At 45.0% G+C, this 14,851-nt stretch overlaps 1 protein-coding gene across 8 annotated transcripts in view; it reads right to left on the bottom strand.

Moving 5' to 3' along the window:
- Positions 1 to 14,851, bottom strand: part of CAPN3 (calpain 3) — a 496,647-nt gene that overhangs the window by 260,257 nt on the left and 221,539 nt on the right. For all 8 annotated transcript variants that reach the window (XM_085627100.1, XM_085627104.1, XM_085627105.1 and 5 more), the window contains one exon: positions 2,470 to 2,588. In XM_085627100.1, coding sequence (XP_085483226.1) covers positions 2,470 to 2,588 — 119 coding nt within the window. The remainder of the gene's footprint in view (positions 1 to 2,469; positions 2,589 to 14,851) is intronic.

The following is a 14,851-nucleotide window of genomic DNA, read 5'->3' as shown; positions in this document are numbered from 1 at the left end:
ACAGCAACAAAATGGAAGGGAGACTCACGCCAATGGTACCAGGTCTAACAATGAGGAAATCTTGAATTTCAAATCCCACAGTGCAGAGTTCTGGTGGTTTAAATGCCATGTTGCTATGGAATCAGACATGAGACCCAGTTGTGATACTTCTTGTATTCTATAGGCACCATTCCACTCTCCTCTCAGTGGGGGCATTGGTCACATCCATGATGAAAACTTATGTTGGAACAAGTAGTGCAGTTAAATTTCCACTCCGTAACCTCCTGACAGCATGATGTTTGTGGACTCTATGGCCAGTGGTCTGTGGTTACTTCCTCGTTGAAACAGGTAACTGGGTATTTTAACATTTCCGGCGTCCTGCAGCATTCACAGTCAGCACCACCTAGCATGGGTAATTCCCTCTAGACAGCTTTAATGAAAGTGAGATATGATGTCAGGGCATTACCGCAGTGAACACTTAACTGCTTTAACTGTTTAATCGAATGAAGATGAATAGATCAGTATTTCCCTTGTAAATAAAGATTGAAAGTCCAAATGAAAAGAACTATTGTAAGGACAACATCGACCAACTCATGTCACCTAAACCGTTGAAAGTATCAACTGAAACAATCCTAACTATAAGATTTTAAAATGAGAGTAATTACAAGAAAGAAAAAAACAATGGAGTTCATATATTTATGAGTGCGGCATCAGCAAATGGAGACAATTAAAACATTTTTTAGAACTATTGCTTAAGAAGATGGGTAGGACAGATGTAACACACCAGTTGATGAGCACAAAGAATTGAGAATGTGGAAATACTTTAAGCAATATTTAAATAGCAACCTTCTTTCTCCATTTAAAGTAACCTTACTCTATGAAGAATGGTGAGTATTTATTTTGAATTCTACTTCGAAATTGAGAGTATACTCGTGCTATATAAATTTAAGACCGCTTTTGGATCATGGGCCCTTCTGAGCGTGGCCGTTTACCAAATAGTACTTTAAACCTTAACTTCACAGAAGATCTAGCTAAGCACTCCTGTTTCAGTAACCAAGTTCAACTGATTTCAGGAACTGAAAATGTATGCTGTGCAAGTGTCAAACAATTCTATTTCAACAGAATTCAGTTATCTTCTCACTGGTCTTTCTGAGAATATGCAACCCAGTAGATTTCAGTGTTGGTCTTACTTAACCAATAACCTTATGCCCAGATTGCATCACCTTGTATAGACAATGTTTGGCTTCTGCAAGGAGCTATAGGAGAGCACAATCTCATGGAAGAGAGGATTTGTTTATTATTTTGTTGATGTGGAAAAGCCCAAGTAAATGGATTTCTGAAAGAAAATGGAGGAATTCCAACATGTAAAGCGCCCTGAGTATTGTCATAAGTAAACAAGCTCAATTGCAGAGAAGCCGTAGATCACATTGATAGAAGAAGACTACAAAGTAAACATTGGTGGGTGAAAGTAGGAAATGCAAGGCTCTATGTACCCCACCTTGAACTTATGAAAAAGAGTACTACACAGACTTCAAAACTTAAAATATTCAAGCATCTCTAATGTGCTGTCTTTTAGGAAGCAAAAAGACTCAGTGCAACATTCCCAACTACCCAAGAATTAGAATTACATTTATGCACAAAAACATTGCTTCCAAAATAGATGGAATATCTACAATATCCTTTGATGAATATAATGTCTTCATGACTAATTGGGTCATCCATTGTCACGATGTAGGGCACCACAGGCTACCCATCTGGTGTTTAAATGAAAGATCAAAACTTTGTTGGCTGATTCAAAAAGGCATGTAAGAATAGGTAAAAGAGAATTCCCGTAGTCTACTGTTTTACATACCCTGACTGCCCTTTATGAATTGCCCCAATATACCTAAAATATTCATATACAAAAAGTAGAAATAGAAAAGACTGTGCCTTCTTTGCGCAATTTGCCATTAGGGAGTCAGATGTTTTGTATTGATTCACAAAGGCCTGTAAGAGCACGTAAAATAGTAGTTCTGCAGCAAATACTTTTGTGAATCAGCAGCTCTATCTTCTTGTCATTGACAAATCACATTTTCAGTTATTGGCTTCACAGATGTCAGAGAGTTTGCCCTCCTTTTCAGCCATCATGAGGATACCTCCGAGCTCTAGGTAGACCAGTCAAGTACACATTTCCTTGTTCTCACAAGAATACCATAGATACATCATTGGGAATCTCCTTTTTGATTGGTTATAGTTAGGAAGAAGGTGGTTTGAAGATCGACTGAGTCATCACCGAGTAGGCTATCATTCTGAGGACTAAGCAATATGTTCTGGGGACTAAATTTTACTCATAGAGTAGACCAGTAACACCATGCTCTTTTATTGGGTTAACATCATACAAACCACAATACCCTCTCTCCCTAACATGCACACACACAACCCTCACCCTCTGCCACAAACCACCCCAACCACCAGCCCCCCTCCACGCAGCCCCACCCATCTGGGCTGTACCTGAAAGTGAAAGATCCCAGCATAGTTTTCTGTGAAGTTCTGTTCATAAGGTATGACGCGGTAGAGCAACCTTTCATGGAGCGTCAGACAAGCAATGGCAGCTAGGAACCAGCAGTCACCTGTAGACAAATAGAAAGGTAGGGGTTAAAGCACAGCCACCAGATGAGAGTGGCAAAGACAAGTGAATGGGAACACATGCCCAGCACAATCCCACTGTGCCAGCATTGTTCCATATTTATGGACTGAGAACATTAAATTACTCAGGACCTTCCTTAAGATCAAGGTAACATGTTTCAGGGAAGCATGATGAACCTCATGAAATGAATGGGTGATGTCTACTAGGTAGACGGGTACCTCTGCTCTCCGGTTGTAGACTTCACCCATTACTGAAGTCCAGCGGTGTTGAGGCGTGTCACCCACAGGATTTTTACCACTGATAAAGGCTCTCTTCTGCTCTTCATCAGGAAACCATTTGCATGGCAGCTTGCCCCACTTTCTTTGTATGCACCACACTGACTGCTTCTTTCAGAAGACTTAAAGCAGAACAACTTAACTTTACTCTAGTTTTCCATGGACAAAGGGCTATGCTGGTGCGTTGCAGGTGGTAGTCACCGGCACTCGTTTTAGGGAATCAGGATTTATTTTTCCATCAGACTTCTGATACAGAGCACGTGGGAGAATAGAGAAAAGGGGAGTAAGGAAGGAGAAGAGAAAATGTGAGAAGACTGCGACAAGGGAAGAAAGCAGGGACTGAAAAGGAACCTGAACATGTGAGATAAGAGATTAGAAGTGGAGGATGGTGGAAGAAAGAGGCAAGAGGTGGAATCGAGACTAGGCATCCTTGTTATTTGGCAACACTGGTGACGGGATCCCAAGAAAAAATCTGGCCTCTTAACTTACTTTCTTTTGCAAATTAAGTTATATATACAAGCCGAAATCCTAAATGGCCGCACGTTGGTGTGTACTGCTGTTCAAGAATTTCTTTTTTTCCAGTACTAATGTAGTTAATAACAAATGTTCACTGTAGGGGCTTCTGGTCAGCCGAATTTCCACTTTTGAAATTAAAGATAAGATGTGCTCAGAGTCAACTGCTTCTAACAGCCACTACAAAGAGACTGGCTCAAAATTCATTCAGGGTGGTCATTTATTTCGTCTTGGAGAAGACTTTATTACAGAAAGGCTGACGTTTGGGTCAGTAGAGAGCTTCACTTTTTAAATGCCCAATCACAGTATTTAAGGAGACAGTGTTCTGAGCAGTATGTCATCTTCTATCAAATACTCATAGAGCAAATATGCAAAAAAGGGTTAAAAAGTACACGTGCAAGACGCATTCCTATGCGCAAAATGTACATTATGCACATTTATGCAAGAAGAAATCCCTTTGCATTGTTGTAAACTGAAATTCACAGACATGCCTTCACATAGTCGTAAATGAGAAATCACATATTTTTACAGGGGTACAGTTGCCGTTTCCGAGGTGTAATCTTGCATACCTTTGTGAATACCAAAAAAATAAGAAATGTACTCCAAATGTGGGAGAACACCTATAAGAATGCATTTACATATTTAGGACCACAGTTTACCTTTAGCATTCTTTTTTTGGATAAGGCACATACCAAGCCTCAAGGAGCGCAGAGCCTATTTACAGAGAACATTTTGTATCTCGCCTACACAGCACATGCACTGTGCTGAGACGCATATTGCTTACAATTCAGTCGGCTTCCAACTCGCCCGCAGCATATACCAGTACTTGTTTTCGACGTCACTCTCAATTCCAATGTTTCGATTGCTTAGCTTCCATAGGCTTCCCTCCCTTTCTTGTGTTGGCTCCATCCTAAAGCTTGGATCAACTAAGTGTTCCTCCTCGTCTTTACTCTTCCACATCTTTTTGCAATGCTCTATTTTTTCATTTTATAAGTGTTTCAGTATTATTCCTGGATCTGCAATGTATTTTTCTATTTTTTTACACAGGTGTATGGCTTCTTATTTATGTTGCTTTCAATCTATCTGCCATCTCTATTGACGCTTTAGTTATTTAAACTGTGCTAATCTACGCTTTTCCACTCTATTCCACTCCACTTTACGCCACTACACTCTAGGCCGCTCTACTCTATGCCACTCTGCGTCACAATACTCTACGTTATTCTACACCACTCTATGCCACTCCTCACCAATCCACTCGATTCGATTCAATAAACTTTATTTCGATTCATAAGTAGAATCATAAAAGTATACACAGATTTACATAAAATTATTTTAAAAAGAAAACATGTTATATATCCATATTAAATTTGCAATACATTTCGGCTAAAGGGGTCACATATATAAACATATTGTAAAGTGCTTGTGCATTCCATTAAAATACAAATCCACAAAGTAATCTATTACAAATACTCTATGCCACACTACGTCTCTCTACTCTACATCTGTTCACGCCACTTCATTTTATGCCGATGTACTCTAACTCTCTCTATTCTACACAACTCTATTACATGCCACTCTACTCTATGCCACTCCAGTCTATGCCGCTCCACTCTACATCCTTCTAGTCTATGCAGGCTCACATCTGGCAGCCAGTCTGGAACAACCTCCCCCTGCACCTCAGGACTGCACAATCACTCCAGCAATTCAGACGAGACCTAAAGATCTGGTTGTTTGAGTAACCACCTCCACGCAGCAGCAAACAGCCCCATCACATCAAGACCCTCACTGGTGATTTGTCGCACTCAACAAATGATTGATTTATTGATGCCACTCTACACCACTCCACTCTATTCTACCCTACTCCACTCCACACTACTCCACGCTATTCTACTACATGCTGCTCTACTTTATGCCACTCTACTACACACAATGCCACCCTACGGTACTCTACTCGACTCTAAGACACTCTAATCTACGCCACTCCACTCTACGTCACTCCATGCCACTTTACTCTATACACTCCACTCTATGACACTGTACTCCATGCCACTCTACTCCACTCGACCCCACTATATGTGACTCTACTCTACACCACACCACTCCACTCTATGCCACGCTACTCTACTCCACTCAATGCCACTCTACTCTATGCCACTCTAAGCCATGCCACTCCACTCTACTCCTGTCCAAGACACTCTACTCTACACTATTCCATTCCACACAATGCCACTCTACGGTACTCTACGCCACGCTACTCTACCATACACCACACCATTCCACTCTATGCCACTCTACTCTATACCACTCTATTCTATGCCACTCCACATCACTTTACTCCATTCTATAAAATGTCACTCTATGGCACTCTACACCACACCACACCACTCTACTTCATCTTACTCTACGCCACTCAACTCTAATCTGAGCCACTATACTCTATGCCACACCACTCTACTCCACACCACTCCACACCATGCCACTCTATGCTACTCCACTCTACTGTTCGCTACTCTACTCCACATCAATCTCCTCCACTCCACTCCACTCTACACCATGCCACTCTACGTCACACTATACCACTTTCTCTACTCTACACCACTCTACTCTATGCCACTTCACTCTATGCCAATCTACTCTTTGTCAGTACACTGTAATCTATGGCACTCTACTCTATGCACTCAACCCCACTCTACACAATGCCAGTCTACGCCACTCCATGCCACTCTACTCTAACTTACTCTATAAACCGCTGTACCCTTTGCCACTCTACACCACTCCACTCCATGCCACTCTACGTCACCCCACTCTAATCCACTCCACCCAACTCTATGTCCCTCTACTCTACACCACACCACTCCACGCCATGCCACTCTACTCCGCGCCAGAGATGGGGATCATGCCTGGCCCATACATTTTTAAATAACAGCGGCAAATGATGCATTTTGCAGCACAAAATTATAATTAATTGGCTAAAAGGATAACAGTTTTACAAGTACTCCTGAAGGGCACTCAAAGGATATTCCAATGGTTCAAGAGATTTTGAGTGAGAAAGATTCTCCCCAGTGTGTTAGTGGTTGTACTCCCTGATCCTCCAACCTTTCTCGAGGAAATTTCAGAAACATGGAGCTAAAAGTGTATATTAAAGCACACATTCCTAAAATAATTGACTAATAAATCATAGATTTCGTAGACAGTCTAATGAATCCGGGTATTCCAAATTAATATTTCTTCTATAGCGTCTTCATTACCCCCACCTTCCGCTTCTTTCTATATTCCAGGCTTGATATTTTCCTATTAACATCAATTGTAGGAGAAGACAGCAGAATCCACATGCAGTGCCCTTTGCTAAAAGGCATGGTTAACAAGCATTGGCATAGCCAATAGGTCTCGCCTTTGGGACCTTATAAGTGTTAAGCCATGCAACAGTTGCATAACTAAATACTTATAAGGTCCCAAAAGCGAGACCTATTGGCTATGCGGCCGCGAAAGTGATCGCAATGGCGATCAAACATCAAAGCGGCCGCGAAAATGAAAGTAATCGCGGTAAAGCGCGGCGCTCGCTCCCGCGCACATGCACTGTAGCTCTAGGCTGGCCTGGTAGCACTTTTTGGAGCCCTCTCAAAAAGTCTCGCCAGACCAGCGCATGCGCTGGGTCAGGCGAGACCTAAAAAGGGCTGCCCAGGTCATAGTCCGGGTTACTCTATACACACAGGTCTCTTTAATGAAATGTCCTAGTCAGGCACTGCCATTGCTCAATGTACTAAGGTCATGTACAGAATATTATATTTACACAACATAACGCAGGCTGTGCTGATCCAGGCACATGCATAATCAATGCCAGATTCACAGAAATGTGATGAAGATACACAGACCAACTGAAGAGAAACGTACATTAATATTATTTTTTTTCAATGTTTCTTGTACCCACAACAAAAGATCATAAAGGAAGAGAGAGAAAAGAAATACCAAGAAAAACACAATAACAGAAATAAGCAAGATACGGTGGTCATAGTGTAAATACTACACAAGCCATTACATGGTTTTACTACCAAGTACAATATTCGGGAAATGTGGACCAGACGTCATCAAACTTTTGCAAAGTTTTCCGTCTTGAGAACACAACTTGTACATACGGGTCCAATACCAACAGACATGTCATTCCAGCATCCATAGCTGGTTTTTGCTTTGATTTCTGCATTTCGAATGATAGCTCTGTATGAATATATTGGTCACGTGAAAGGGCTATGTTTAGAGAAACTGGCATGTAATTCAAGACTGCGGTAACCACGGTCTAAGAAGTGCAAGTCATCTTGATCCGGGAAACATCTCCTGCCAGAAATCAATCGGCGCTTTACAGCTCTGGGACAGGTGACAGGGGGAGCCAGTATTTATTCACATGCACAGCAGCTGGTGACGTTAAGTGCTGCTACTTTGACATTCTCAGAGAAGACCAATATACTCTGAAAACCACCCACTGAACAGGATAACAAACATTTAGGCCCAATTTTTTGTAAAACATGATTAGCACACATTTCCCCAGTAGATGCTGTGAATAGTTCATATCAATTCTGAATCCAGCTAATACATATCTATCAGACAAGATCATCTGTTTCCTAGCTGTATCGGTAATCATGCTAACTCTTTTAGTGAACAGGCACTTGGTACCTACTCAGTTTGGGACTGACAGCGCCTACTAAAGTTTCAAAAGAGTGAAAACCAAAGAACCCAGAGCTGATTCTTGCTGTGTTAAGTTTAACCTGTTGGCTACCCCCACAAGGAGGCCTCAGCATTGACAATATATCTGCTGAGCAGCTTTTACATGCAAACTTTCAAATTCCCCCGGGGGGCGGCCGAGCACTTTGCCAGGGCCGGTTTTGGTTCCCGGTCCGGCCCTGGACAGGGCCATGCTTGCCGAGATCCATGGCCCCAGCATGAACTAAGATGACTGGTCAGTGCTGGCTGTGAAAGGGATAGAGAAGCTTCCAAGAGCTGCAGGGGTTTATAATCCCTGTATGTCTCTCTGGAAAGATTTTTTTTTTAATTCATCAAAATAGCACCTCGATATTCTTGAACATTTATTGCAGAATAATGACAGGTGATCCTCAATCCTTGTAAAACAGTCATTTTTGCTGCTGGGCCTCTTAAGAAAATGAATTACGATAGTTGGTGTCAGGAAAGAATCCGCTTTATTGATAATCAGGTCATGCACAGGCATACCTAAAGGTATGTAAATGAAGTTATGCTTTTGAATGCCAAAGGTAATCCGGCTATCCTCAGAGCTCCTGAATCTACTAGCAGCTAGAAAATCTACAATTACTCCAACACAAGAGATCTCCCTTTGCTTTGTAATGTGATTGTTAGCCTCTTTTGGGAGAACTGACTTATTCCATAAACAGGAAAAGGTGAAAAGATTGGAATTTTAAATGGTTTACATACATCTCTCCAGATTTGCACCACTACCTCTGCAGTATAGTTATTACGTTCTTGCCACCACTTAGCAAAAAGCAAGTTCGTAGTAAAGGCTGACAATACATTCATGAGCGCCCAAAAAAGCACAACAATCTAAATGTGATTGGGGACGGAGCCAGCCGCCATGATCTAGGGATGCGGACGGCGGAGCTCCTCACCGCTTCTGATTTCTCTGGCCTCGTCTAGCAGACGTATCTGGGACCACAGGGGAGCACATGGAATTGACCGAGAGTGCAGGACCTAGGCGCCCTTTAGAGACTGTTGAGGTCAGCGCACAGTTGTCACCTAAGCTCAGCCCTGGAACAGTATCAACCGTGCGGCACCCGCCCAGCTTGCAGAGGCCGTACTGGAAGTAACCAGTGCCCACAGCGGTGAAATTGACATGGCTGGTGCCTCTTCATTGATTTTGCTGGGTGGAGTCCGCGAACTCGCAGGCCCCCATTTTACTGCCGTGGAGCTCCTGGACGCCAGCATATTGTGGATGGCCTCCTCCCTGTCTGGACGTGGAGATGAGTTAGATTGGGGCTAATCGGGCCCTGATGCTGCCATTTTGTGGTGTGGACAGTGCTTGCTGCAGTGACTTTTATATGGAGATTCTCGGGGGTCTGGAGGCCCCACAATCCATTCGCGGACATGCTAACAAGATGGTATCCCATGTGGGTAAAATCAGTACCTTCCTTACCCTCCGAGCCTCCTCCCTGTATATTCCCTCCCTTTCGCAGTCAGCCCATTTTGCCAACTCTAGGCAGCAGTGGTATACATAGGAACCCCACACAGACTTCCAACTCATGGTCAGTTGCCTGCGGGCAAAGATCAAAGCAAGATCTAAAAACCTATCCGTAGTCTTCCTAGATGCCGTTTGTTCATGGAGGCCTAGCGAGCATAGATGAAGACCCAGAGGAAAGTCTCTATCCGTGGCCCCTCAAACCACCTGAAGGACTGTCGTCCAGTAGTGCAGTAACAGTGGGCAAGTCCAGGTCATGTGCAAAAAATCTGCATCCTTGACGGCACACTTCAAGATTTCTACCGGGAACATAGCGTGTATGCGCAAGGGAGCCAAATAGGCCCGTAGAAGATAACAGAATTTAATGAGTTAGAAGCAGGCATTCCTTAGACACTTTAGAACTAAATTCGAACACCTTCCACTAAAATTAGTCAGGTATAGGCATCCTCAGGTCCTGCTCCCAACATAACCGGAGGGTCATGAGAGCCAGCCTCCCCCCTCCAACAAAGCCCTATAAAGTAATGTGACTGTTTTCGTCCGACCCGTAAGAAGGAAAAGATTGTGTAAACATTGATACACTGGAGGGTCCACAATGCCGGCACCCCACCATTCACATATTTGGGAGTCTGGACGTCATGAAGTATGAAATGGCCATCCGGAGGTCAGAAAAAAGGACACTATCACCCCACAAAAAGATCACCCAGAACATCAATCCCTGCTGCCGGCCACTCATGGAATACCGACCCCCCCCCCCAGTGGGACCCCAATGCCAAATCACCAAAAGAGGGAGTTCTCGGGTATAACAAAGCCCTAGCAAAGCACGCAGTCCTTATCAGGAAATGTTAGATTTGGGGGTCTCTAGTTGACATAGGTAGATACCTGTGACAAATAGGGACCCTTGCGTCTAGTCAGGGTAAGGGGGTACACTCCTAAAATACCCCTGCTCACCCCCTTGGTAGCTTGGCACGATCAGACAGGCTTATCTCAGAGGCAGTGTGTGAAGCTTTTGTGAACACATACAGTAATCAAGTGACAATACTACAGCTGGACACCACGCAGGTTGTATTATAAAAATAAGTATCTGTTATATAGATTTAACACAAGACCACAAACGACAAAATTCCACAATACTGTACTTAAAAGGGTAGAATTAGCTTAGTTCTCTTAAGATGGTAAATGCGACACTCAGGGTTCAATGTACCTTAAGATGCGTAACGGTGATGCGTTGAGGATCTGGTGCAAAGAAACAAAAATGGCGTCTTTTTCTTGGTGCGACACGATGCGAGCGGCGACAGGCCCTGCGACACGCTTCCCGGTGATGCGGCGGCATCTGATGCAACGTCGATCCTCTTCTCGGGTGATGAGAGCTGCTTCGGCAACGATGCAAGCCGCAACAGGCCCTGCAACACGCTTCCCGGTGATGCGGCAGCATCTGATGGGACATCGATCCTCTTCACTGGTGATGCGAGTTGCTTCGGCAATGATGCGAGCCGCGACAGGCCCTGCGACACGCTTCCCGGTAATGCGGCGGCGTCTGCTGCAACGTCGATCCTCTTCTCGGGTGATGAGAGCTGCTTCGGCAACGATGCAAGCCGCAACAGGCCCTGCAACACGCTTCCCGGTGATGCGGCAGCATCTGATGGGACATCGATCCTCTTCACTGGTGATGCGAGTTGCTTCGGCAATGATGCGAGCCGCGACAGGCCCTGCGACACGCTTCCCGGTGATGCGGCGGCGTCTGCTGCAACGTCGATCCTCTTCTCGGGTGATGAGAGTTGCTTCGGCAACGATGCAAGCCGCAACAGGCCCTGCAACACGCTTCCCGGTGATGCGGCAGCATCTGATGGGACATCGATCCTCTTCTCTGGCGATGCGAGTTGCTGCGACAACGATGCGAGCCGCGACAGGCCCTGCGACACGCTTCCCGGGGATGCGACGGCATCTGATGCACGTCGATCCTCTTCTCCGGCAATGCGAGGCGCTTCGGGGACCCTGCGATGACTCAAAGGTTCTTCTGGGCTGCGACAGGCCCTGCGACCCGCTTCCCAGTGATGTGGCGGCGTCTGATGCGACGTCGATCCTCTTCTCCGGCAATGCACGGTGCTTTCTCGTTGTGAAGCGACAGCGGCAGTTCGGCGACATGCTTCTTACTCGTGAGTCGCGCTTCCAGCTCCTTGCAACACACAGTCCCTCAGAAAGCCTCGCAAAACAGCAGGCACTTCCAAAGAACTCTTGGGGAGCTGGTGGGTGAAGTCGGTTGTCCCTGAGACTTCAGCAGGCAAGCTTTTTTCTCAAGCCCTTGGAGATCCTTCATAAGTTGAATAAAGTACACAAAGTTCCTTTTCTCCTCTCTTTGGCAGTCAGGCAACCACTGCAGGCCAATCCCTCAAGCTTAGGGATAGTCTCTCCTCAGTCTCTCTGGTTCCGCTCCTCAGCAAAGGTTTCTTCTGGTTTCCCAAAGTGATCTAAAGTTCTTGGGTTTGGGTCCCAATATGTATACTCAATTTTGTCTTTGTTCTCTGGAGGCGGAGAGGCCTTTGCGTAGTACAAACCAGTTCTTGTCAGTCCTGGAGCACTTTGTTGACAAGACTCCTTCTTTCCTTTCACAGTGCAGGGCAGAGACATCAGATGCACCACAGGAGGTGGCGCCAGCATTGTGGAGGGAAGGCACAGCCCTATTCAGGTCCCAGGTGCAACTCCTCCCACCCATCTACATGGAGATCTCTCTATTCAGCCCTGTGCTGACTCACCCTGTCTCCTGGAATTTCCCCAGCCCCTGTCACTTAAACTCCAGACAAGGAATACACAACCTAGCAGAGGTAGGTTTGAATGGTTAGACAAGAAAATACCCACTTTCTAAAAGTGGTATTTTCAAACACAGAATGTTAAAACCAACTTCACTAAAAGATGTATTTTATCATTCTGAGTTCAGGCATACTAAACTCAATATTCTACCATGTTCCCTGAGTCAGTTAGGATTATAAGGTGTAATAATCAAACTGCCCATTCTGGCCTATGGTGAAAAGGTAGCCTTGCAATAGTGAAAAAGGAAAATGGTTGTAATTCACTATTAGGACATGCCACACACATCAGGGCTTGTCCTACCATATACTTACAATGCACACTGCCCTTGGGCCTACCATAGGGGTGTTTGATATGAAGAAAAGGGAAGGTTTAGGGACTGGCAAGTGGGTGCACTTGCCCAGTCAGCATGGCAGTACCAGACTGCACACAGGCTCTGCAATGGCAAGCCTTAGACACACTTTTACAGGCTGCTTCTGTGGGTGGCACAACCAGTGATGCAAGCCCACTAGCAGCATTTAGATTACCAGCCCTGGGAACTCCTGGTGCACTGTACTAGGGTCTGACAGGTAAACCAAACCAGCAATCAGGGAATCACTAATCCATACATCAATTTACAATAGGGAGCACTTGCACTGTGGCACTGGACAGCAGTGGCACAGTGCCCAAAGCATCTAACACCAGCAAAACACATGAGGCAACAGCAAAAAATGGAAGGGAGACCCATGTCAAGGTGCCAGGCCTAACAGGAGATTTGAGGTCCGTTCTCTGGAAGCAGGTGTCGGCTTCAGTAAAATCCCAATAGGAAATATTTGGAAGGAGAGTCACCAGCTCCCACACCATCCCACAGAAAGGCCCACCAACAAGCCACCCACTGAAGTTATGCTGCCAATCAATATAATTCCAGGTAAGGTGCTGATAGGCCCCCTTCGGCCACAGGAAGACATGATTTCTAGAGGGCTACACAGTGCCACAATGTGCCCTTTTAAAGCGATAGTAGCAAACCGACCAGCGACTGAAAGAATTTGAGGCAGCTCCAGCGGGAGGGCCGCAAACAAATAAAGGAGGCATGGCAATATAATCATCTTTGAAACAGCCACCCGGCCACTCCCCGATAAAGGTGATGTAGTCCAGAAGGCAGCAGAGCAATGCTGCCCAGCCAACACCCATCCGGAGTGTTCATCAAACAACAATTCCAGGGAGCGGTAAAATGACAGGCCAAGGTATGTCGCGCCCATCGTAATGTCGGAACTGTGAGGATAGGACCGCTTCAGCGACATCACCCTTCTAGTGATAGACACACGATTTATCCCAATTGACCTCTAGTCCTGAGTGAACCCCGAACTCCGACAATGCTGCTACCGCCGCCCTGAGGTTGATGTCACTCCCTCTAAGATACAATAACATATTTTCTGCGTACAGAGAGAGGTATGTGCAATCAGATGCAGTGCTCAGGCCCTGGTAGTATAGGCCCTGGCGGACCGTGAAAGGAAGTGATTCATGGCCAATGCAAACAACAGAGGCGACAGGCGAAAGCCCTGCCGATTACCTTGTTCCACAGCAAAGGCCTCCAAAATCAAAGTACCATGCGAATCCTGGCTAAGGGGTCGGTGTAAGAAAGCTTCCTCCACCTGACGAAGAGTAAACTCAGGCCCATGCCAAACAAAGTAGCATATAGAAACTTCCAGTGGAGCAACTTGAATGCCTTCCTAATATCCACCAAGATCTTGAGTGGGAGCTACTCCCAACGGTATAATTGCAGAAACAATTGTCGAATGTTAGGCATAATGCTACACTTAGGAATGATACTACAATACACAAAGCAAAGGGGTAATCCAGTATCCCTCAGAACCTGGGCATGTATAATACAAATAACAATTGGTTCTGTCGGGTTATGCAATTCCTTTGTAGTTCTTAACATTAATGTAAATTAGTGTATCTGAAGACGACGCTAGAGCACATATAAAGTGACAAAGTAATTTGTAATTTCAAATAGAGTACATTACTTAAACTTTTAAAGATTCATCAGAAGGTTTTTTTGATTCTCACCACAAAATTACCATAGGAACAGGCTGTCTGATAATTCTGTTAATGAAGCGGCGCAAGTGACAATTATTTACAGTGAAAAGGGTGAATAAAGTGCCCAAGTGACAGAATCATTATTCAGGGGGTTGTCATGGCGGGTCTTCTTCAGGACAAAGGAGTTGAGCGGACAGCCGATTCAACAAGTTAATCGATGCCAATGGACGTGTCAACGATTGTTGAGGTAGACATTAAAGTCCTACATGTCGGCCTCGACTGGCTGATTCCAACTAAACGTATTTTGAAAAATAATGTGGCTCCTGGTAACAATAAGGAAACCAGGCGCTCCTACGAATTCGACAAGGCTCTGGTGGTTACCCGTGGTCGGTGTGACCTCCTATTAGCAGGCAAACCCGGGAATCACGAGTGAATCGTGAAAAA

The sequence above is a fragment of the Triturus cristatus genome, chromosome 9 (assembly GCF_964204655.1).
Source record: "Triturus cristatus chromosome 9, aTriCri1.1, whole genome shotgun sequence".
Classification (NCBI taxonomy): Eukaryota; Metazoa; Chordata; class Amphibia; order Caudata; family Salamandridae; genus Triturus; species Triturus cristatus.
This window is presented reverse-complemented; position numbering and strand designations above follow the sequence as displayed.